Source organism: Hylaeus anthracinus, unplaced genomic scaffold, assembly GCF_026225885.1.
Source record: "Hylaeus anthracinus isolate JK02 unplaced genomic scaffold, UHH_iyHylAnth1.0_haploid 12002, whole genome shotgun sequence".
Taxonomy (NCBI): Eukaryota; Metazoa; Arthropoda; class Insecta; order Hymenoptera; family Colletidae; genus Hylaeus; species Hylaeus anthracinus.
The window spans coordinates 4,253,586-4,274,560 of record NW_026534349.1 but is presented as its reverse complement, the minus strand read 5'-3'; the positions used below and the strand labels follow the sequence as shown (position 1 = coordinate 4,274,560).

Here is a 20,975-nt window from a genome sequence, read left to right as displayed (position 1 = left end):
TTTTGTGATATGTAGCTTTAATTACGTTTGCATTATATCCTTTTTACTGTTACATACGTATGAATTGATGTGGATGTTGTGTCAAATATATTAAATTATATAGTATTTATCGAAATTGTGTTCTTTTCGTGATTTCGTATAATGTATGTGACACGTGAACACCGAGTAAATATTGAAGCACTGCAAATAATTAAATTACAATTTAACGTCTGTTAACGTTAATAATATTCACTCGATAATATCATGACTATTAAATGATATAAAAGACAAGCATTAGGAAAAGTATAACGAAAGCTATGGAAGATATCAATGCAAAGAGAGATGCTAGAAGAAGACGAATTTTGGAAAATTCGGAGAGACGTTTGTTGAAGATTACTGGCCGAAATGGTAATACCAGATCAGAAGGTAAACATGTTTTCATTACGACGTTAGATAATAATCGTTATTTTGAATATTTCTTCAAACAGATTATCGTATTACAATTTAACCTTTGTAGATACATCTAGTCAATATTCGTTTCCCTATAGCGAGGTACAAACAGATATCTCACAAGCAAATGTAAATGGTGCAGTATTAGGTAATGAATTTTTAATACTCAGAATATGTTCTTGTTTATAACGTTTGTTATTATTCATTTGTTATGTGATTACAGACAGGTGTAACGATGAAATTAATACCGCAAATGTTTTCAATTCTGATGATATTTGGAACAGTACATCGACCACTTTCAAAAATAGATACGATACAAGAACCGAAGTCGAAAATATCCACTGTACTCCTAATTATACAAAATTGTTACTACCTGGATTATTAACAAGTCGTATAAATTATATATTGCTAGCCTTTGTTGTCAACATTCTACTTGTGTTAGAAGTGGATTATTTATTTGGAAAGGTAATTAAAAACAACGAAATGTTAAGTAATTTCTTTGTTCTTTTAAATTTTTATTGTATTGTAACAATTTCTCTGTTCAAATATAAAGATATATTTAATATTTCAGACAATTGCAATACCATACTTTCCAATAATGATGGGACGTCTGTACAGTTGTAAAAATACACAAGAAACACAAAATGGTAGTCTACTGTATGCTGCTTTGATTTTATGTAACATTAAACCTGAATTAACTTACCAGTTGAAAAAAATTGTGTCAATGATCCACATGATACTTGGAGATTTAGCTTTATACATTTTTAGTTTCACCCTAACATATTATGCGTTTTTATATTATTTTCACGAAACAGATATTTTAATTAATTTAAATGTATGAATAGCATTACATTTGAAATACAAATGGACAAAACGTTTATCCTGAGAACAGTGTTTAAATTTTTATAGATAATAAATGCACTTGTCATATATTGAAATGTTCCTTAAATTTATGTACAGAAAACAATATGCGACCTATTACTTTTATTCTTTGGATTTTTAAATGCAGAGCCTTTTCCCTTTATATTTCATGTACAAGCTGAGTCTAAGTAACGATTAGAAAGAATACAGAAATATCTTGATGTTACTTAAAAGTACAAAATTAATCTGGTCTCATCTGATTAATACAGATAATTGCGCTACAGCAGGTGTATTAGAACACTGACAATTGTTTAATAAGAATGAATACAATTTATAAAAATTTACGTAGGTAAAGTTAGATACAAATTCCACAGAATCTTTTTTGCTTTTAAATGGAAACATGTTGCTATCAATATTAGGAAGTTCACATTTATGACTTCCATGGTATAAAAAGATGTTTTTGAATAGATTGATCATTCCATGTAATTTGTAAACAATTTGATATTTTCTATTATTAATATTAAATAAGTTATTTAATACCTTGCCTATTCCTTTTCTTTGATACTACGCAGAGTTTTACTTCTTACAATCTCTGAGTGACCCAAAGTTATCATCTCCCTTTCCCAATTTGCGAGGTCTTTTTCATATTGTATCATCAACTGCGCTGCCTCAGTTGAAAGTTGTTGCTTCTCTTCATTTGGCAAGTCATTCCATTTTTCTTTCATTGACTTTAGCCATTCCTAATAAAATAAACAACAAATTTTTTTTAAAATTAGTCTCAGTTAACAGGTTATTGACATTAGAAGCATACCAAAGAAGACATATCTGGACTTTTGTTGTCCCTCTGAGATTTCAAAAACAACAGAAATGCATTTTGTGGTCTTTTGGGCTTCTTAAATATTGTTTGTTTCTGTAATTAATGTAATTCACATGAAATTTAACAATGTTAATCAATGAACAATTTAATTGATTAATTACCAATTTATTTTCTTTTTTAAGATTCATTTGTTGCTCCTTAATTTTCATATCATTCATCAATTCCAGCTGTTCTTTTGTCAAAGAACTTTTGAATTTCTGTAGTTCTTCTTGATAAACTTCATAGTTTCTTTTATATTGTATTCTATAATTTTCTTTAAGTGTAGAATCCATATTTGCCCATTCTTTGGATGCCATTTGTACTACTTCAGAAGATTTTAGACTAGGGTTCTCATTTAATATCTTTTGTCTAACAGATTGTATATACAAAAAGAAGGCAGGTTGTGGCCTCTTTGGTTTCATGGGTAAATTTTCTTTCAAACATGCAGCTGTACTTCTTGCAACGCTTTGACAGGAGCTCGGCAAGTAACTTCTACAACAATAGAGAATATAATCATAAACTTTATCCACATTGTCCATAGGACAACTTTCTACAAAAGCTTATCCTAACTTAACGAAACATTTAACCAAGTTATATACATGCAATATAAAGGTAAATCACAATACCTTGGACACATCAAATTTCTTGACCCAATAGAAGCGATCAATCTTCCAAAACCTGCCATTCTACTTAGTAATAAACATTCAGTGTTATTAATATTATTTAATATTATTTAGTTCTTGAATATCGTTGAATATGATACATGTGATAAACACCATGTGGTACACATACAGTGTTGAACAGACCGAACTAATTTTTGGAATTTGGTTAGCGCCTCTATCGGGAAAACGCCCAAGTTTGTCCTCGTATAGTCCCTATTTTTACTGCTAGATGGCGCCATTAACCGCGTTTTTTACCGATATTATGGTAATGTACCTACAGGTCGATAAAAAAATACTGAAAATAGCGCCATCTACCAGTGAAAGAGGAACTATTTTACGACAAACTTGAGCGTTTTCCCGATAGAGGCGCTGACCATACATCGAAATTTTAGTTCGACCCTTTCGCCGCGAGATGGCGATACCATAGTTTGGCACAAAATTCAATGTATTTGAACGAAAAAAATGTGAACGATCAAAGAAAACTAGCAATATTTCTCGCAGTTTTTAATAATTCATTTATATAAAGCATTAGAAACATTATTGAATCTAAACCTGGTACTAAACCATACGCGCTCCGTATAAAAATGTCTCGCAGGACGTGGCTGGCGAAAATAGAAGATACATGATTGTTGCGATGATTTGGTGGGCATACTACGCATCCAAAGTAATTTTGTAATGAACATGCTTGTTCGCTTTTGGAAAAATTCTACTTCCGGAAATGCTGCACGATCGACGAAACCGCAATTTTGTACAGTCAATCGAGAAGCAGTTCCATAAACGTTTGGCTAAGCGACGTTGGGTAAAACTTGATTCGAATAATACGCGCAGAATAATAAGGACTAATTCGGTTAAGAGTGGATGGAACGGTTGGAATATAAACAATGATTTTTTTCGAAGATGATCGAAGCAACTGGTTAGTCCGCTCCGCGCGTTGATCGGTGAGAGGGAGGGTGGGTGGTGCGCGAGTGAACGATGATTGGCCGAGGCGGTCGGGGTAGTCGAAATTCAAGCGAAGAAGCGGCAGTTAGTGTAGCGACCGTCGAGCGCTTGCAAGCGCTTTGCGTAGCTGCGTAGAATCATAGTGTCGTTTGGTTTTTTCGTTTATCGTTCGTGTTGCTCGTGCGAATATTTAATCGTCGCGTCTCAGTTTTGTAACTTGCCTTTAGTTTCTCGTCACGATTCGCGCCACGCCACGTTACGCCGCGCTTCGCCTTGCCTTGCCTCGCCTCGCCTCGTCCCGACTCGCTGTTTCGCAAGCTAGTTTTCCCGGTTTAAACACGGAAAAGGGAGCAAAGAGTTAATCGCAGCGACGCGATGACATATCGTGGCGTTACGGTGACATGTTCTGTGAAAGTGAATTAGTGGTGGTGATGATTGCGAGCATCATCAAATACCAATTACTACGATGACCAGCTGACGGATAAATTCCTCTTCCACGTCCCTACGGCGTCAACGGGGTTGCCACAGGTACTGGAAGGTGAGCTTTTCAATTTTCTTTCCTATAGATCGAACCTTCTTATTCGAACTTTCGTTACGAATCTATATCGTATATCGCAGTTTTCGTTTTCGGATGATGTACGCATCGAGTCTCGAAATAGGATTGCCTGTCATCTTGGCAGACACCAATTAATACATCGATATAAAATGAATTGCAAATAACAGCCACCTGTAGCCTTTATAGAATAAATATTCACGGTAATCGTTGCGACTAATCCTCATTAATATTAACGTAATTAAAAGTTAAACGATCGATCAACACCCCTTTTTAGGAAAAGCAATATATCGTAAATACTCAAAAATAATAAAATGTAGTTATTTACTATATTTATTATCCAACAATATAATCGATCGTTTTGCTTGGACAAGTCGATATACCAATTTACGAATATCAATTGTAACGAGTCGATGTTTTATTAAGAAAATAATAATGAAATTCTTGATGGACACCGCGCAGTTTTCCAAGTCTAGGGGTTTGCTCGACACGGGTCGACTCGAAACACGTGGTACGATTTCTAAGCAGCCGATTCCTTTCGAAAAATGTAAATCGGAAGTAATTAAAATCTGAACCACTATTTTTCATTTCACGAATTTACAAATGCAAGTCTTTATATTCTTTGTCCTCTTTTTCCTTGCATCGATTCACTGAAATCGTCCGAAATGTGAAAAGTATATTGTTTTTTTGCTAAATAGAAAAGAGTAAGGACAATTGGAATCCGAGTCCCGAGGTTCCTTTGCGAGTAACACCGAATCGATTTTCACAAATTAATTCCCGTCTTTCGCAGAAGATCGCTTTCAATCGAAACGGAAGTTTTAGTCCCCCTTTTCTCCCGTTGGATACTCGAGGGGATGAATTTTCTTGAAATTTTACGCCGAACGATTAGCTATGCAAACCGATTACTTACAATTTAAGCGATCGAGTTCCCCCTTGTCCATAGGGCCCGCAAACTTGAATACACCATCGAGTACGCCGACGACCAACGCGGAGAGACCGTCGCGTCCTTGTAAAATCGTAATTCCTGTCGTCCGGTTTTAGCGACGAGGAAATTTGTAATTTGACTTGAAATTATTCGACGCGTTCTTCTCGTTAGGAGAAAACCAAGTGCGGAAAGTTTGGCGTAACTCCGTCATACATATTTAGAAAATCGATGGAAAACTCGACATCGTTAGGAAGGATTTAATTAATAGCGAGACGCGTGAATAATTAAAGTTTCTCGCGGCGAAGTACTACAGCGCGTAGAAAGTATGAATAACGATACGGGAAAGCAGTGGTTGGTTTCGAAACCGATTATAATCAGCGAATATACGATTTAGATAATTGTCGAAAGCTTTTCGAAAGGCTGGACAGCAGACGGATGATTCGATGTTCCTAGATCGAATGGTATTCCGCGCAACGAGAGAGGGCACTCTGCGCGAAATGGTTCGCAGCCTTACGATATCGATTCATTTGGTACGGATAATTAGCGATATCGGCTTATCCGTTGGTAATTCGAAAGAGGATCGATGCTCGTTCTCCGCGGAACGCTGTACGGCCTGAGCGTGGACGGGCAAGGATGCGGGTCCGCTACGGTCAGGCACGAGGTTTTTCGTTCGCCGAAACGTGTACTACATCTTTTTTTTAAACAGAATTTCTTCCCAAAAGAATGACCATTGAATATTTTCGAAGCAGCGCTCGGTAGGTTTATTCGTGTAGATGCTCGTATACGTGGAATTTTTTGCGCCGCTATTCGATCTTTGCCGATGTTATCGTCCTCGCGGCTGGTAGAACAAGTGTCGTCGTCGTTCGTCGATATTTAATAGCGAGAGTTTGTCGTATCGCACGTGGAAACATTTTACCCTATCATTATTATATTACTTTATTCTACAATTAAAGTGGAATTTCTTGGTTTCGACCGATAACGCGTATGGTTGGTCGAAGACCAACATTCGATGGCTTATCGGGAAAAGAAGGAAATGTAAACCCGAAGAACGAGGTTAAAGGTAGGGTTTCGAGCTGGTTCGTCGCTCGCAGGGAAGCCAGGTGGCACAGGTCCTACGGCGTAGATCGAAAACGTAGGCGAACCAAGAGAGAGAGACGGAGAGCTGACTGGGGGCAGGTGAAAGAGAGGGAGGCAGAGAGCAGGGGTGGTTATATATAGAAGCGTGCCCCGGGCATCGATCGACGGAGCCTGGGAGACCAGATTCGACACTGTTCGCTCGCACAGCCTCCGTCTGAATCTCAGCTTGCGATCCACGCGTCCTTCCGGTCCTTTCGTTTGCCGCTGCGTCCTATTCTTCCTGGTTTCGTTTCGTTTAGCTGGAAAACCCTTTGCGATGGTCTGTCCTTCTACGCCAAGTGCTTTTACTTGGCATCTGAGATTGGAGGTAATGTAATCGATGCCGGAGGCTTGCCCTTTACTACCGTAGCTCTCGTAAACTTCGACGATCCTACGAAAGGATGTTTTATATAATATATGTTTGCACGGATCCGAATAACTGCAAAACAGGCTTAGCCGATGTAAGAGTCTGCTGTAACAGTTGTTTGCAAAGATTTAGTGTTACGTACGATTACGATCACGGTCGATAACCGTGAAGCATAATTTCACGTAAATTGTATGTCGAAAGAAAGTAAAGTTGAATCGGTGAAATGACACCCTAGGGTGGTTCGAATCGGACGTTTCTCTAAGTCTCTTTCAGTTTTCAGTTAGTCGAGATTTCCGTGTTGTGTTTCCAGTCGTGATAAAGGGATGATATGATCGCGTTCGACGAAGAAAAGTGCAGTGACACGCGACGGGGTGAAACGTGTCCAAGGCAGTTGGGTTCTCTCGCCCGGATCGGGGGAATCTGCGACTTGTTGCATTTCCCGGTAAGCACGACCAGATTGAACGCGATGGTTGCTTTTGTGCCGTTGCATCGCCCGGATATATTGATTTCTGCATCAATTCGTTCTTTCGTTCATGTTTACGCGGCATGGCGTTTGTGTTTATCGCGACAGGGCTCGCTGTATCAATTGACGCGAGCTCAACAGTGGAGCGAAGTCGTAGCCTTTGGAGGATAATAATTGGTTAGCGTCGCGACGAGAGGAATGGAAAAGGAGTGGAAAAAGAGTCGAAAGTTAACGAGCTCGCTAAACTTTTCCTCGGTAATAATTCGACGCCAAAAATAGCCGTTTACGTTACAAACTCGTTATAAGAATCTCTCGAAGGGTTGATATATCGTTGGGGGCTCGCGCAACTTCGCGACAACGTTATTCTTTCGCTTTACTCGTCTCGGGTCTGAAAGGTTCACCTCCAGTTTCGAATACATTATAAAGTACTTTGTTCGCCGTTTGATCCGCGCTTTTCCTCGGAAATGAACGCGCGACACTAGAAGGACTTGGAAGATAGGACAAAGAGTTTACGGTGCAGCATTTCTCTTTTCTATGTAGTTTACGCTTCGCTCGTGGAAGGAGATCGTCGGAGCGTTTCCTCAACACACTTCCGCTCTGAAGGAATCGATATTAAAATTTAATACACCGAGAACACGAATGTAAAGGTAATCATCGGCGAACAGTCGCGTTCGACTGCGAAAAAAAAAAAATGGTCGAGACTTCGCTGAAGATATCGCGTCTTTTCCTTTCAGGGAAAGAGGAATCAGTTTTCCGTCGTAGATTACCGCGAACCCGAAAATTGGCTTTCGGTACTATAATTAAGAAAAATCAATACCAACCTGCCGGGCTCGTTTCGCCCGGGACCAGAGGGATCCCATCCTGTAGGTCTCGATTTCAGTTTCCGGGGCCGAGTTTTTGTTCGCGATTGTTTGTTTAATTAATTCAGACTTATCAGTTGATTCCCGTACGGCGTTATTCCCTCTGTGAGAATCGGACCTCCGATATCGCTTCGACCCCTTTTATCGCCCTGATCCCACACGGCAGTATTCGCATTCGTATCAAATGCTTGGTCTAACTTTTACTTTTAGATTTAGATTTAGATTTTTGAAATGGGGTTCACGGGTAACGTATACGTAGCTGCAAAATCAATCTATACATAGGGTTGATGGAGGATAGTAGAAAAGCATTGCAACTCGATTTAACTTTTCGATGCGAGTAGTTCACCGTGATAATCTTGGCAATTTCGCGGAATACGCATTCTCCGCGCCTATTTCGTGGAAGAGGTTCACGTCAAAGGTTTCATTACTGGAAGGGGTTCGGAGAGTAAACACCCGCTTCGTTCGACTCCATTAGGTTCGGCGGATTTAACGCAGGCTCGCAAAGCCACCGCCAAGTTTCCGTGGTGTGTCCAAGAGGACACACCATTCGCTCTTCGAATGTTCTCTTTCCTCTAACCACGACACACTGGAATCCAGATTTTGTTTGATAATGGCAACGGGTGGTATTATTGCTACAATGGTGGTGCTGGGTCATATTTTATTCGATGCAACGTTGCTCGGTTGTACTTCGTACAATGTACAATGATCCTTCGGATACACGGACTCGTTGCTAAGCTGAGAACGATCGAACGAGCCAACGAGGCTTATTTTCGCGAATACTTACCCGCAAAAGCGAGGGGATAATTACTATCGATTACTCTCACGGATTCGTTCGCGCTCGTTGGTTCGCGATGCGATCGAGTCGCCGCATCGGCTCCACCTGTTGCTAAGCTTCGTTCCACTGCTCTTCCTTCTACTACCTTTGCTCGTATTGAGCATCCACGAAATATTTCGACGGATTATCGAGGAATTTCCTTACCGTTTCTTGCCGTTCCGTTGTTTTCATGCTACGAGCGCGCCGATATTCGAAGGGGGATGACTTTCGTGGAACGTTGCGAGAATGTACATACTTACTCGTGTACATAGATAATCGGAAAATTGGCTGAGAAACCGTCCAAGCGATTCGACGGATTGATAAATTGTAGTTTAAACAAAGTAATATCGCGATATTATACAATATTTACTTTCGGTATACGAGAACTGTTTTCTAGGCGAGGAATTGCTACGCTAGAATACTAGAATGGCAGACCGGATATTATCTTCGTTGCATTCCGTTGACGTCCTGTCACCGACAAAGTTGAGCATCGATCGCGATCGGAAAAATGCCTGCACCAAGCTTCACGTTGGCGCGTCTGACAATGAGTCAAAGCGTATCCGCTTTGACGATCGCGGTCTCGTACAGCGATTCTCTAATAACGCTGTAACGAGGTTATACAGAGGAAATTGTCTATTACCTATGCAACAGGCTTTCTCTGTGCAAATTTGGCACGTGTGCCGCGCCGTATGCGACAAACGTTAAACGAAAGTCGTTTGCGCGAGCATGTACCACACGTAACCCGCGACGATCGATTTCATTTATGATTCAATCGCGTCGAGCAGCAAACAGTTTAGCGAAATAATTATTCACCGTTCGTTCAGTAATTTATAGCCAAGCAGGAGTTCGTAACGGGCCTTGCATCGATATCGCTCGTTGCAATCGAACGAATTTCATTACTTAGTCCTACTTTGCGGCTATCGGTCGATAGATTGCATCTCGAAGAATTAAAGAATAGTTGGGATCGGTCAATTACGCGAATGGCGAGGAAAAAGTTAGCACAGGCGAAATAATCGTTCCCGTGTACAAGGTAAACAGAACGAATGGCGATTTTCATGTTTCCATCGCGGCAATGCGTGCATTTGCACCCGGTTACGAGTCGGTCGCGTGTCGAACGCGAACTCGTTGCGCGAATAACGCGCGAGCTGCGCATAATCGTTGCCGTAAAGATGTCGAAAGCGGTTTACTTGGACGCGTTATCTTTTTCTTTTTCCCTCCTATTTTGCGTCTTCTCTTTCGATCGTTGTCTATTTTTATAGGTGCTCGCCGAACGGCGGTAAAACGAATTATGAAAAGTATCGATCTACGACCACCAGTTCAGAAAGAAAGAGCGGGGTCGATGGCGGCGACCACGATTCGGTAGGATCCTGGAAATCCGTTTAATCCACCGTAATCTTCCGCTTAATTTTCCGAATCCGGTCTGGGATACCCATCGAACGAATATCAGACCTGGTCTCGGAAAATGATCGATCAGTTCGATGGTAACGATGGGCAAAAAGAAATATTCTTGCGAATATTCGTTCGAGTTGGACGTACGCGTCGCTTCGATACGTTTTGGACACCGATTGAAAAGAATAAAGGCTTTTGTTCGTTCTTTGTCCTTCGGGAACAAAATATGCGTGAATGTTTGAGTCCTTTGTTGCTCGACGTTCCGTTATTCGATACAATTTCCAGCGCTGGAATGGTACTTATTCGTTCATTGGTCCCCGTGAAAAATAACGAGCCTTATCCGTTCCTGTTCACCGACGATAAAGAATCTTTTAGATAAGAAAAATCGATTCCGTGTAGCTGTTAAATACAACTCCCAACCGAGGTTAATTCGTATCCGACTTTCGCTATCGCTGGGTCTTAATTTTACGAGCTTGCAGAAAATCTACCCAAAGAGACAGAGAGAGAATTTCGCGATTGTCGCGGATAATTTAGTTCGCGTTAAGTTTTCGTAACTTGGACAGCGAAGATAAAAGAATATATTGGACGAGGTTCCGAGTCGCGAGAAAACCGATGCGAATGAATTCCCTTCAAACTTTCGTCTACGAGCCGAGAAATTCGTCTCCGCTTTTAACAAACTTTCGAGAAACTTTCGATAAACCGGTCGAAAGATACACGAATCGATTTCCATATTACGCGAGATTGTTTTTCGCGCACGCATGTGGAAACTTCTGGCGACGAATAAGAGAAACTTTGAAAAAAGATACGAGAAGAAAGGTGAAGAAAGGTGAAGAACGTACGCGAGCAATGTACGTAAATATATCGACATAGGTAGGATTCGATTTAGTTGAGAAAATATTTGGAAAATTCAGTTCCAATTTACCCAAGGTCAGAAGTTGTCCAGCCGTGTAATGCTTGACTCTACGAGGGTAACAAATTTTTGAATCGCTGTTTCCGAATGGTTTCGTCGAGTAGAGTCGCGCACGCGGCGATGGCTCGTTACGAAACCGTTTCGTCATCGTCGAAATTACGGTAAACACGGTACAACGTACCACGAGCTAACTTTATAATTGCTCAAATTTCCCGGACGCTCAGGGTTTACTTTTTGAACGCTTCGGGCAGCCACGCGGCAACGTCGACGTCAACGTTTCACCGGAGACTTCCTTGTTCGTGGTCGCGGTCGCGGTCGCGTCGCCGCGGCCGCAGCGAAGCGATAACGATCGCTTCCGTCCCTCGCTAGTTCCGTTTTCGATTAACCCGAATTTCGTTCGAAAGTGCGTTTACGTATACCGAGCGACGGTTGATTACTTGCTTCGAATACGTGTCGAGGGCTCTTACGATTAGATACAAGCAGCCAAACTTTCCTACAAATTCAGGAAGTAATTACTCTAACGAAATCGATGATCTATAGTCGTCGATCGTCGAGTCGACGAAGCTTTCGGATTCGGAAGATTTCGTTAGCGACGCGCGAGCGAAGCGTTATTTTGACCCAGACGCTATCGATCGCACGATATTCGACAGGCTGATTGAGAGAGAGCAGCGGCGTTGTTGCGAACACACGACCACGCACGATTTCCGTTTAATGTCGGTGAAGCTTCGGTTGCGGACGTGGATGTCTGTCCGTGTTCGTGTACATACAATATCGACTGCGGAAGAGCAACAGGGTGCCAATACGTCCGTCTCGTTTTCCGACTGCTTGGAAATTTCTATTTGCATCGGCTAAACCGACAATTTCGCGACCTTTCGGCTGCTGTCGCGTTGACCTCTTTGAGTTTGCGCGTCTCGCGAGAGGACCGCGCGAACAAATGTACGCGTGCGATGTCGTGGCGGTGGATTTCAAATTGTTACGACTACACGTGTGGAGCGATCCGAGGCGCAACAGTGTGCACGTAGATCTTGGACATTTTCAGAGTATGCGCTTCGCAGACGCTCTGTTTATTTTCGAGTACATTTACGACGCTGTATGAAATGATACTTTGGAAATGAAGAAACGTCGGAGATATCCGGTAAAACAATTTCGTTGTATCCATTTTTGAAAAATGATTAGCGCTAGGTGTTTAGAGAACATCGAGGCCGAGCCGTGGTTTCTAGCGATCAAGGTTCTCGAGGTTAAATCTTGGAGTAATCCGATTCAAGTTATTTCCGAACAGCGTCGCGATCTCCGTTATCGAGAGATTTAACTCGGGTGCCCTCTGGCCAAGTTAAAATCGGAGTCTCGTTCTATCGCGTACTCGCCTTTACGTGAAATAGCTGGAATTTGGAGACACGTGGCGTCTGTATCGCGACTACACGTTCCAACGAGGTATTTTCGACCTGTTGTTGCACGCCTCGCAGCGTGAGACAAATTAATCATCGACGATGCTTCGAGTCGTTAATTCTACCACGCTGAGACTCTGTTCAGTCGATACATCCGACGGAGATTGCGATATGCAAAATTGTGCCAGAAATTGTCTTAATCGTTTCGTTGTAATCGCAGATCCTCTGCGTAGCCGCGATTGAATTGAATCGCTTTACAAGAGAATTTTTTAATAATACGATACCGTAGATCGATCGCGTTAAAGGAATAAGCGTGAGGATATTTGCTCGATTCGTGTTGTATTTGGCGCACGAACAACGCGACTCTATGGAAGTTAATAACGAAACGACGCGATCAGCGATGGGGTTGCGAGGGCGGCAATTAGCATCGTCGGGGTCGCGTGCGTGCGCGATACGCGGTCTCAACTCGAACTTTTGTCGTTGGTGGTCGCTGCAAAGCCTCAGTCTGTACTTATCGAGAAACAATTTGGGAAATTGTCGCGTACCTCGGCTGCGCGAGGCTCGTTGCTCGCTATAATCAGGTAGAAAATGAAGAAGTAAAACAGGCGTGTAATTTAGCTGGTCGTTTACGAAGCATCAAATTCGTTAGCCGCCGTTACCCGGGAAACGTAATCAATTTTGTGTCCGGCAAGTTTCGTGAGCGCGACAATTAAACGCACGTAAAACGCTACATTGGTAGCCGGGTAGGTTTTCCAATCGATGAAATTTCGTCGTTCGTCCGCTATGGCCGCGATTTGTTTACTCGATGGAACGTAGGTACAATATATGTATAGACAGCAACCGATCATTTCCATCGCGTCGACTCCCATACAAAATTTCGCGTCTTGTACGAGACACGGAAAGGAAGCTCGATATCGCAGCAATCTCGATGAGGAGCGCGATAGATATTAGGGTTGAAAAGCGCGATAACGAATTCGAAACCCTTTATCGCGATTACGCGGCCTATCGGTAGCCGTTCGAGCCGAGCGATCGATACTAGCGGAAGACGCGATAAGCGTAACGCGTACTTACTCTCGGGAAATTGAAAAATTGTTTCGACGAATACGGTGTATCCGAGACCAAGGGCAATGGAGCGTCTCCGAAGACAAAATGGAGCTACACGGTCGTCTTCGAGATTCGATGTCTTTCCAAGATGCAACTTGGTCGCCGATCGAGGCTTTGACGCGCCGTAAACTCGATTAGATGCTAGGTGGATCGAAGAGAGTGGCCGGTCAACGTAGAGGAATGCCGTGGCAATCGCGATCAGGGAATCATTTTTAAAGGAAGCGAAGAAAATTCTATCGAGCAGTGTCGAGTAAGCGATCCGGTGCCGGGTCAAATATTTACCCTTTTTCGATGAATAGAAGAAGCGTGTAAATGGTAAACACGGATTAGCGGAGAGTACGCGTACTAGATATTTTTTGCAGGTACGAGACTTTACGAAAGGTACGTCGATTCGAAATTGATGGTGCGCGCGAGCAATCGACTCTATCCTCCGGGCACGTTTGTTTATCTCCGGTTGAAAAGTAAATTCTCTTTGTCTTTGTTGGGAAACATTTCACGTATTCTCTCTTTCTCTCCCATATTTTGTCCCGGCTTCGAAGCCTCGAGCGAGCCAATCTGTTCGATGGCGGAATGCTTCGCGTAACATCGTCGATCTTTCGTATTTTCTGCTTCGTGCTTCATTCCCGCGGTTCGAGAAATTGCTGTCGCGAGAGAAGGTCGGAGATAATCAAGTTTTCCAGAGGCGTGTGTCGGTTAACAGTGATTTGGAAAAGTCAACATCAGGGGAGGCCTGGTTCCCACCACCTGCGCTTCGTTTTGTCAAAGAAGCCTTTACGAAAGCTGTTTGTCACGAGTTAAGGGTTAAGTTAAGGGTGGCGAGGTATTTTTAACGTTACCTAGTTCGTTTGAAATAACGTTGATCGATCCAGCAACTTCGAGGGATCGAAGCTCGTTTCCGAGGAATATAAACGACGCATCCACGGTTTTCGAGATATAAACATCGAGATGTAATACGTGGAGAAATAGAATCCGTAAAATGTTGAAACAATCTCGAGGCAGACATTTTGCCTATAGATGTGCGATTGAAAAAACAGAAAAGTCGAATCGAGACACTCGAACGGTGGGTTCGAAACGTGGCCTGTTCCTGTTCGCGCCGATAAGACCATCTTCGTATCGATCGATCGGCGAACCAGGAAGTCAGCTCCCCCTTCTATCTTCCACCTTCCACTTTCCACTTTCGTTCTCGAGGTCTGGAAATCCTTTCTTCGTTGTTGACTCTTCCCCTCGAGCATGTCGGCTGTCAAGGCTCGCGGTTTACTTGTCGTGGTCTCGACTGACACGCGTTCCTACATCTTTTAATTCCATTTGCGCGCGAAGGTAACCAAGTAGATGAAATTAAAAATCCGACGGATGACGAAACGCTCGAGTCAGGTGAAACGTCTCTTGGCAGTAATCGATCTCGTATACGTAAAGTAGATCCTTCCCACGGATTCGATTTGCGCTTGTAACGCGAACAGATCCATCTCAGAGATACGTCTCGTTATGAGATACGACGTTAACGATCACGTGGCGCGATGCGTCTCGAGGGGCAGCTTTAGCGATCTCCGTTCCAGTCTAGGTACTCGAAATTACACGTGTATCGTGGAAGTACGTTGGCACGTTTACACGGAGAGGCAAATTACGAATATGTCTACCTAACTATAAAAAAAGAAGCGTTAATCCTGACTCGAGATGTACCGCGATCCGCGATATTTATCTCGCGAGCGATTCCTGACGCGAAGCACGTCGACGTCGCGTCGATTTATCTCCGTTCCGGGCGTATTTTTCTTCGTCGAAAGCGTTATTCCTCCAACAATTGCAAAGAATATAGCGGTTAATCGAGCGGTGACGAGTACTCCATCGTTTGGATCGATGTTACGCGTTCGTGTCAGTGGCACTCGGTCGTCTCTTGACCAGAACTTTCCACTTAACCGACTCGCGCGAGTTTCGTTTTCGCGTTGCTGACGTTAGATCGAACTTTGCCATTACAACCGAGATCGCAATGTACATCGAAGCTGTATCGTAGAAATCCAGCGGAAAGAAACGAAACGAAACGGAGGTTCTCTTTTGGTATAAGTGTACGGTAATTCCGGTAGACAAGCCGAAGGAGAGATTTCTCGGCGTTCGGTGGAAGCAAGGAGAACGATTAAGAAGCAAAGAATCCTCCAGGGGAACGCAGATGAAAAAAGTCACCGGAGGAGGAAGGAACGCGTAGGGAGCTCAGAGGGTGGAAAGAAACGCGGATGAAAAATACGATGGGGGAGAAGATTACGGTGAACGCGTATACTCGGTAAACCGAGAAGAGAGTTTCCCGAGAAGTTTATTTATACGGTATAGTCGAGAGAGCGAAGAGAATTTTTAGACAGCTATATTATCCTGAACGTGTACCTCGAAGTGGATGAGTTAGGAATCAATCGAAAGTTTTCGACTCCAAGTTGCGCCTTTTTGGAGTTTCGAGATCCAATCGTTTCCGATTCGAAACTCACCAATCATCGCGAACGTACACTCGTTCGTATATTTATATTTGTGTACTTTGTTACTCGAGTACGAACGGATTGGAAATTGTCGGGATACGAGCCCGTCGACCATATCTCGATGTTTCTACTTGCATCGGAGTCTGCGAACGTCGACGGTGTACTACAGATGCGTATATCGTTCTAACTAGGAAGTAGGCCGTCTAAATAACTTTTTCGTCGATCGAGTACGTTGTTAGGTTCTCGTACGAATCACTCGGCGAAGAAAAGAAATTCGCGAGGAGGATCGTAAATGGTCAACCGATAACGTAACTGTATGGTTAGAGGAAGGTACGATGGTAACGAATCGGAATCGGATTCGAGTGGAGTGGATCGGACGGAGAATCGAGAGGATCCTTTCCGATATTCCGCGTACGTCAACCGAGAGAGGGATTGAACCGGCAGGCGACGCGACGCGAGTCGTCGGAGAGGTGGAAACAGGGGTTGCCGGGTAACAGAGAGGTGGGATAAGAGCTCCCAGGGGTGCCTAGCAACAGGTTGCTATCCTAAAATTTCGACCACTGGGAACGGTTTCACGGGTCGGGGATGAAAGCGTCGAGACTTCTACAGGGTGTTTTCCACGAAACTGCGACGGCTTGGTCGGAAAATTCGAGTGTTAATTTCGATTGAAAAAAAATCGTATCGTAGAGAGCGGAGGGTGGTAGATGACGCGAAATGAGCTGGCAGGTATAACCGGGACACGAAACGTGAATATCGATTAGTTCAGGCAATTGAAATTGTAACGGTATTGGAAAAAGCGATTTCCATGTGATTTTTTCAGCGTTTCGCGACCAACCGCACGAGTAAATTGAACATAGGTATCGCTAGGGGTTGAAAAGAGAAGACGGCTAAATTCGTAAAGAGATTACTACCGCTTGAGTCGGACGGATGGACGGATGTAATAGATTGGAATTGATTTTGCGCGGTCGATGAAAGCAGCAGATATTAATTCGTTGGCGGGAGTGTCGACGGCGCGGTGTGTCAGCGCGGAAATGATCGCCGATGAATATTCGATTCGCCGTGATCATTCGAGTCGCGTACGTTTTATTTTGGCAGCGGTTAACGGTTAACGGTGGCGTTAAATCGCGTTGGATGATAACAAGACAGGACGGAAGATTGATTCCGCGATATCTCGGTATAATTTACTTAAAGCGGAAATCGAAGAAACTCTAGACGAGATTTCACAGCTGCCGGATGCACCCAGCCGCGAATGAGCCTTCTAGTTACGTCCCGGTTGCCTCGAATTCTGCGGAGTGTACATAATTTTCAAACGAATCGAGGAACGTTCAAAGCTCGGTTAATTAAAAAAAGTGCACCGCGGTATCGATTCCGAAGAAACGCGATGGGAGGGTGGAGTGCAGACCGAACGAGAAACTGGCTGAAATCAACCAGACAGCCAGATGACCCCAAAAAGAATTATTATTATTATTTTATTTTCCCTCTCTCGGCAACGACCGCTCGTTTTCGGTTCTCTTTAAGCTGAAAGCGGAGGAAAGACACGAACCGACTGCACGGATTCGACCGTGAAACGTAATAAGGACAAATGGTCGGGATGAGGCTGAATAATGAAAGCGAGCTGCCGGAATAAATGGAGCACGTTTCTCCTACGGAGAAGGTTACCCCTGGGAAAAAATACATAAGGATAACAAGGATTCGCGTGACGACGCGAGACGAGAAAAGAATTTACGGCGGCCACTGTACCTTTCGTGTCCTTTTACGAATTACGGTTATCGAGACAGCGATATCGCGGTAATCTGCACGTGGTTCCGTGCGCTTTGGTCATCGTTGTGTTATCATCGATGAAAAATGAAACTCGAGTTCCTCAAGTTCCGCGGCACGGACTAGCTAACCGTTTCAAAGCGAAACTCTTTTCTTACCCTATTGTTTCAATTCGCGCGTAATCTTTAATGAGTGACCCGAGAATGCATCGGATGATACAGAAGGTACGATTATTTGTTCGCAGGATGTTGGGTGGCGTGGGAGGCCGGCACATGTCTACGCGTCGGCGGGGCAGTAGCCCGCTGGTGCGCGGAGGTGTTGGCCTCGCTGGATATGCTGGACCAGGGACCTCTGGAAATTCGAACGATGTCGCCACTTTACCACCGGATGTACAGAGATACGCTGCCAGGAGGCGCAGAGCGGTTACCACCAGCGATCACAAGAGCTGCGCCCTCGTTCAAACTCGGATCAAGTTTGGCGATATCACGTGAGTGTCACGTTCTTGCCACGGTTACTCTATACCTCTTACCAACGATTTCACATTCACCATAAAAAATCGATGTTTTATTGCGTCGGTATGGGTAGCAAAAACGAAGAGCCGCAGCCGCAGGTATCTCGGTTCTCTTCTCTTCTCGAGTTGGTTCGTTCGATGAGAAAGCGCCAGACGTCGGTATATACGCGATGGTAAACCGTCGAGATCAATAATATGGGCGATGATGTTCGTCTTCCTGGCTGCTCGTCGATAACACAAACTCTCTGGGACGCGCAACCGTCGATCGTAGTCGATTCCGGTTGGCTATCGGTAACGGTTATCGACTTCTGTCGATAAGTATTTTCGAACCAAGGGATGTCGCGACGCGTCGCGACGCACGCCTAGGCTCGACGCCGTTACCAGATGGCGGCAGTCGATGGTTGCGGCTGACCACGTCGGGGTATGCACTACTGCGGATGAATTAAAGTCTAATGCAGCGAAGTGTCCGTACTCTAGACGCGGACCAATTTTGGTGCTTTTTACGTTATCGATTCCTCCTCTCGATTGTTTGCCCGTTAGCTTTTATTTTTAGGGAGGACAGTCATTGTCCATTTGGCTACATTTAATTAGAACTTTCGTGCGCTCGGTTTTCCGGCGTTTTTCCGTGGCGTTCATCGCCGACTTTTGATCGCGGGAATCGGTCGAATCCTTTTTTAACGTTATCGTCGTCGATGTCTACGAATCGATACTGACATTGCTCGGTCGTAGATTTTTCCGCTCGAAATAAACGGGTCACCGTGGTCTTCTTGGCGAGAAAGCGCTCTATCTTTCTTGCCCTCTCGCAGACACCCTCTCTCGCGATATCGCGGTATACGTCTTTTCCTTTTATGCAGAGGAAAACAGAAATAAAATAGTCGTTCAGTTTTTATCATCGCCGTCCTTTCTTTGATTCCATCCACCCGCGATCGAACGTACGACGGCTATCGTCTCGAAGGTGACTGCTCGAACTCTGTAAAAATGGAATCGATAAAAGGAATCGACGTTAGACGGAACTAGGTCTGCGCTATCGCGAACGAAATCGCCAGGATTCCCGGCGTTTGTTATCGAAATGGCCGGAAAGAGCATCGCGACTTGGTTTCCACTCGACTCTCGTAGCGGCGGTATCGTTAACGAACGAATCGATGTTCCCTCGCGTTCCATCGGCGATCTCGCGACGACGTATGCTCGTTTCAGCAGACGCATTTCTTGGATTCCCGACGGTATCGTGTGGACGTAGTCCCGCGGAGATGCACGACCAATCGAATCTCCCGCAAAGTTGGCTCTCGACGGTCCTCGAACGATGAAGGATCGCGAGACGACGCACGTTTAAGGTACGTCTCGCGGAGCCCGCAAGAAAGCGAGTTATCATCGAAAGTAGGGGAGGAACGTCATCGAGGAAAGAAACGTCGCGCGAAAGCGAGTTAAAAATATTTCCATAACGAAATCTAAACCTAGCGAATTAAGGGTGTTTAGCGCTCTCCCAGGGGTTTCCGATTACGTCGTCGTTCTTTGTCCGCGTCTCGGACTCGCGAAGCGAAACCTTCCCTTGCCAAGCCGCGAGGAGAACCAGGAACGTTCGTGTGATTTCGGTTTTCACGCGCTCGGTAGCCTACCGATAGTCTCTCCTCATCTGCGATCGGTGATGTGTTCCCGTGGCGAATCGAGTCGGAGTCAAAGTCGCGGAGTCGAGTCGAGTCGAGTCGAGTCGACTCGGTCGTGTGTTTCAGGCTGGTTGCCGGCTGCCGCCGTGAATCAATACCCGCATTGCGCGTGCCACCTCTCTTTCTCTGTCCCTCGGTCTATCTCCTCTCTTGCTCTCTCTCTTCGACTCGACCATCCTCCTCCGTGCGTCTGTCTCTGTCTCGCGTGATATCATCTCTCCTTCCTCCGTTCTGCCCTTCTCTGTCCACTTTTCCACCCTCCTCCACGTGTTTTCCTCCTCCTGCTTTCTCCTTCGAGTCTTTCGCTCTTTCGCCCCTTCTCCTACTCTCTCTCGCTTTTGCCGTTTCACCCTTCTGTTCGTGGAACGCGTAGTTTCGAGCCGGCAGAGCGTTCCACGGGGAGGGTTGGCGGCCGATAGCGGCCTCTACGAGTTGCACAACCCCCGCGTTATGCGAACAGGTCTAACAAACGAGCACGCGGTTCGAAATAATAATACCAATAGTAGCAATGACGTCTTTGTATACGTTTTTGCGACATACCGTTACCACTCACCTACTTTCTTATCGACGCAATTTTCTTTTCGTTTCCTCCGACTTTTACTTTTTTTTTTTTTCATTTTTGCTTACTTCGAGGTATTTGTTACATCTATCGAAAGGCTTGGAAAATAGTTTTTGTTGAGTTTTCGACATCGTTGGTCTCGAACGCTCGATCCGCAATATCGTTTACTGGGAACTTTAAAGGATCTCGGGGGCGCAGACGATTCCGGATAGGGTCGCGATGAAAACAACCGCAAAGGTGGGAAGGTCGGTAAACTCGACGACTGCTCGCCGTGCCGGCTCGTGTCGCAGTTTCGCGTAGTCTCTTCGAGAAAGAATGTTTTCTAATAGGATGCAAGCGTAACGAGTGTCCGACTGCTCGTTGGGATTTTATTTCGGAAAATAAACCGAAGTTGCAACCC

The 20,975-nt window shown here is 44.3% G+C and overlaps 3 protein-coding genes across 4 annotated transcripts in view; 2 read left to right on the top strand and 1 right to left on the bottom strand.

The window, feature by feature from the left end:
- Positions 1 to 11: 11 nt before the first annotated feature.
- Positions 12 to 1,318, top strand: LOC128892011 (uncharacterized). Its single transcript, XM_054152046.1, has 4 exons — positions 12 to 405; positions 497 to 577; positions 653 to 894; positions 1,001 to 1,318. Exons 1-4 carry the CDS (start codon positions 297 to 299, stop codon positions 1,268 to 1,270), a joined length of 702 nt encoding a protein of 233 aa, XP_054008021.1. The 5' UTR covers positions 12 to 296; the 3' UTR covers positions 1,271 to 1,318.
- Positions 1,319 to 1,580: 262 nt separating this feature from the next.
- LOC128892010 (transcription factor A, mitochondrial) lies at positions 1,581 to 2,955 on the bottom strand. 2 transcript variants are annotated; one of them, XM_054152044.1, is made up of 4 exons: positions 2,773 to 2,955; positions 2,269 to 2,638; positions 2,102 to 2,200; positions 1,581 to 2,030 (listed from the first exon to the last, which is right to left on the bottom strand). In XM_054152044.1, exons 1-4 carry the CDS (start codon positions 2,829 to 2,831, stop codon positions 1,836 to 1,838), a joined length of 723 nt encoding a protein of 240 aa, XP_054008019.1. In that variant the 5' UTR covers positions 2,832 to 2,955; the 3' UTR covers positions 1,581 to 1,835. The 2 variants fall into 2 exon arrangements, with proteins under 2 accessions (XP_054008019.1, XP_054008020.1); XM_054152045.1 differs by having other exon boundaries at positions 2,717 to 2,857.
- A 1,195-nt stretch (positions 2,956 to 4,150) lies between these two features.
- The window catches only part of LOC128892004 (voltage-dependent calcium channel type A subunit alpha-1), a 98,183-nt gene continuing 81,358 nt past the window's right edge, over positions 4,151 to 20,975 (top strand). The window contains exons 1-2 of the mRNA XM_054152035.1: positions 4,151 to 4,285; positions 18,089 to 18,331. Of these exons, the coding sequence (XP_054008010.1) occupies positions 18,090 to 18,331 (242 nt within the window). The 5' untranslated portion in view covers positions 4,151 to 4,285; position 18,089. The remainder of the gene's footprint in view (positions 4,286 to 18,088; positions 18,332 to 20,975) is intronic.

Bases quoted from the DNA above. Each gene is read 5' to 3' on its own strand.
- LOC128892011 (XM_054152046.1), top strand. From the start codon at position 297: ATGGAAGATATCAATGCAAAGAGAGATGCTAGAAGAAGACGAATTTTG. The intron at 406-496 runs GTAAACATGTTT...TAACCTTTGTAG, and splicing joins TGGTAATACCAGATCAGAAG to ATACATCTAGTCAATATTCG. The intron at 895-1,000 runs GTAATTAAAAAC...TTAATATTTCAG, and splicing joins TGGATTATTTATTTGGAAAG to ACAATTGCAATACCATACTT.
- LOC128892010 (XM_054152044.1), bottom strand. From the start codon at position 2,831: ATGGCAGGTTTTGGAAGATTGATCGCTTCTATTGGGTCAAGAAATTTG. The intron at 2,639-2,772 runs GTATTGTGATTT...CTATTGTTGTAG, and splicing joins AGAAATTTGATGTGTCCAAG to AAGTTACTTGCCGAGCTCCT. The intron at 2,031-2,101 runs GTATGCTTCTAA...TTATTTTATTAG, and splicing joins GTCCAGATATGTCTTCTTTG to GAATGGCTAAAGTCAATGAA.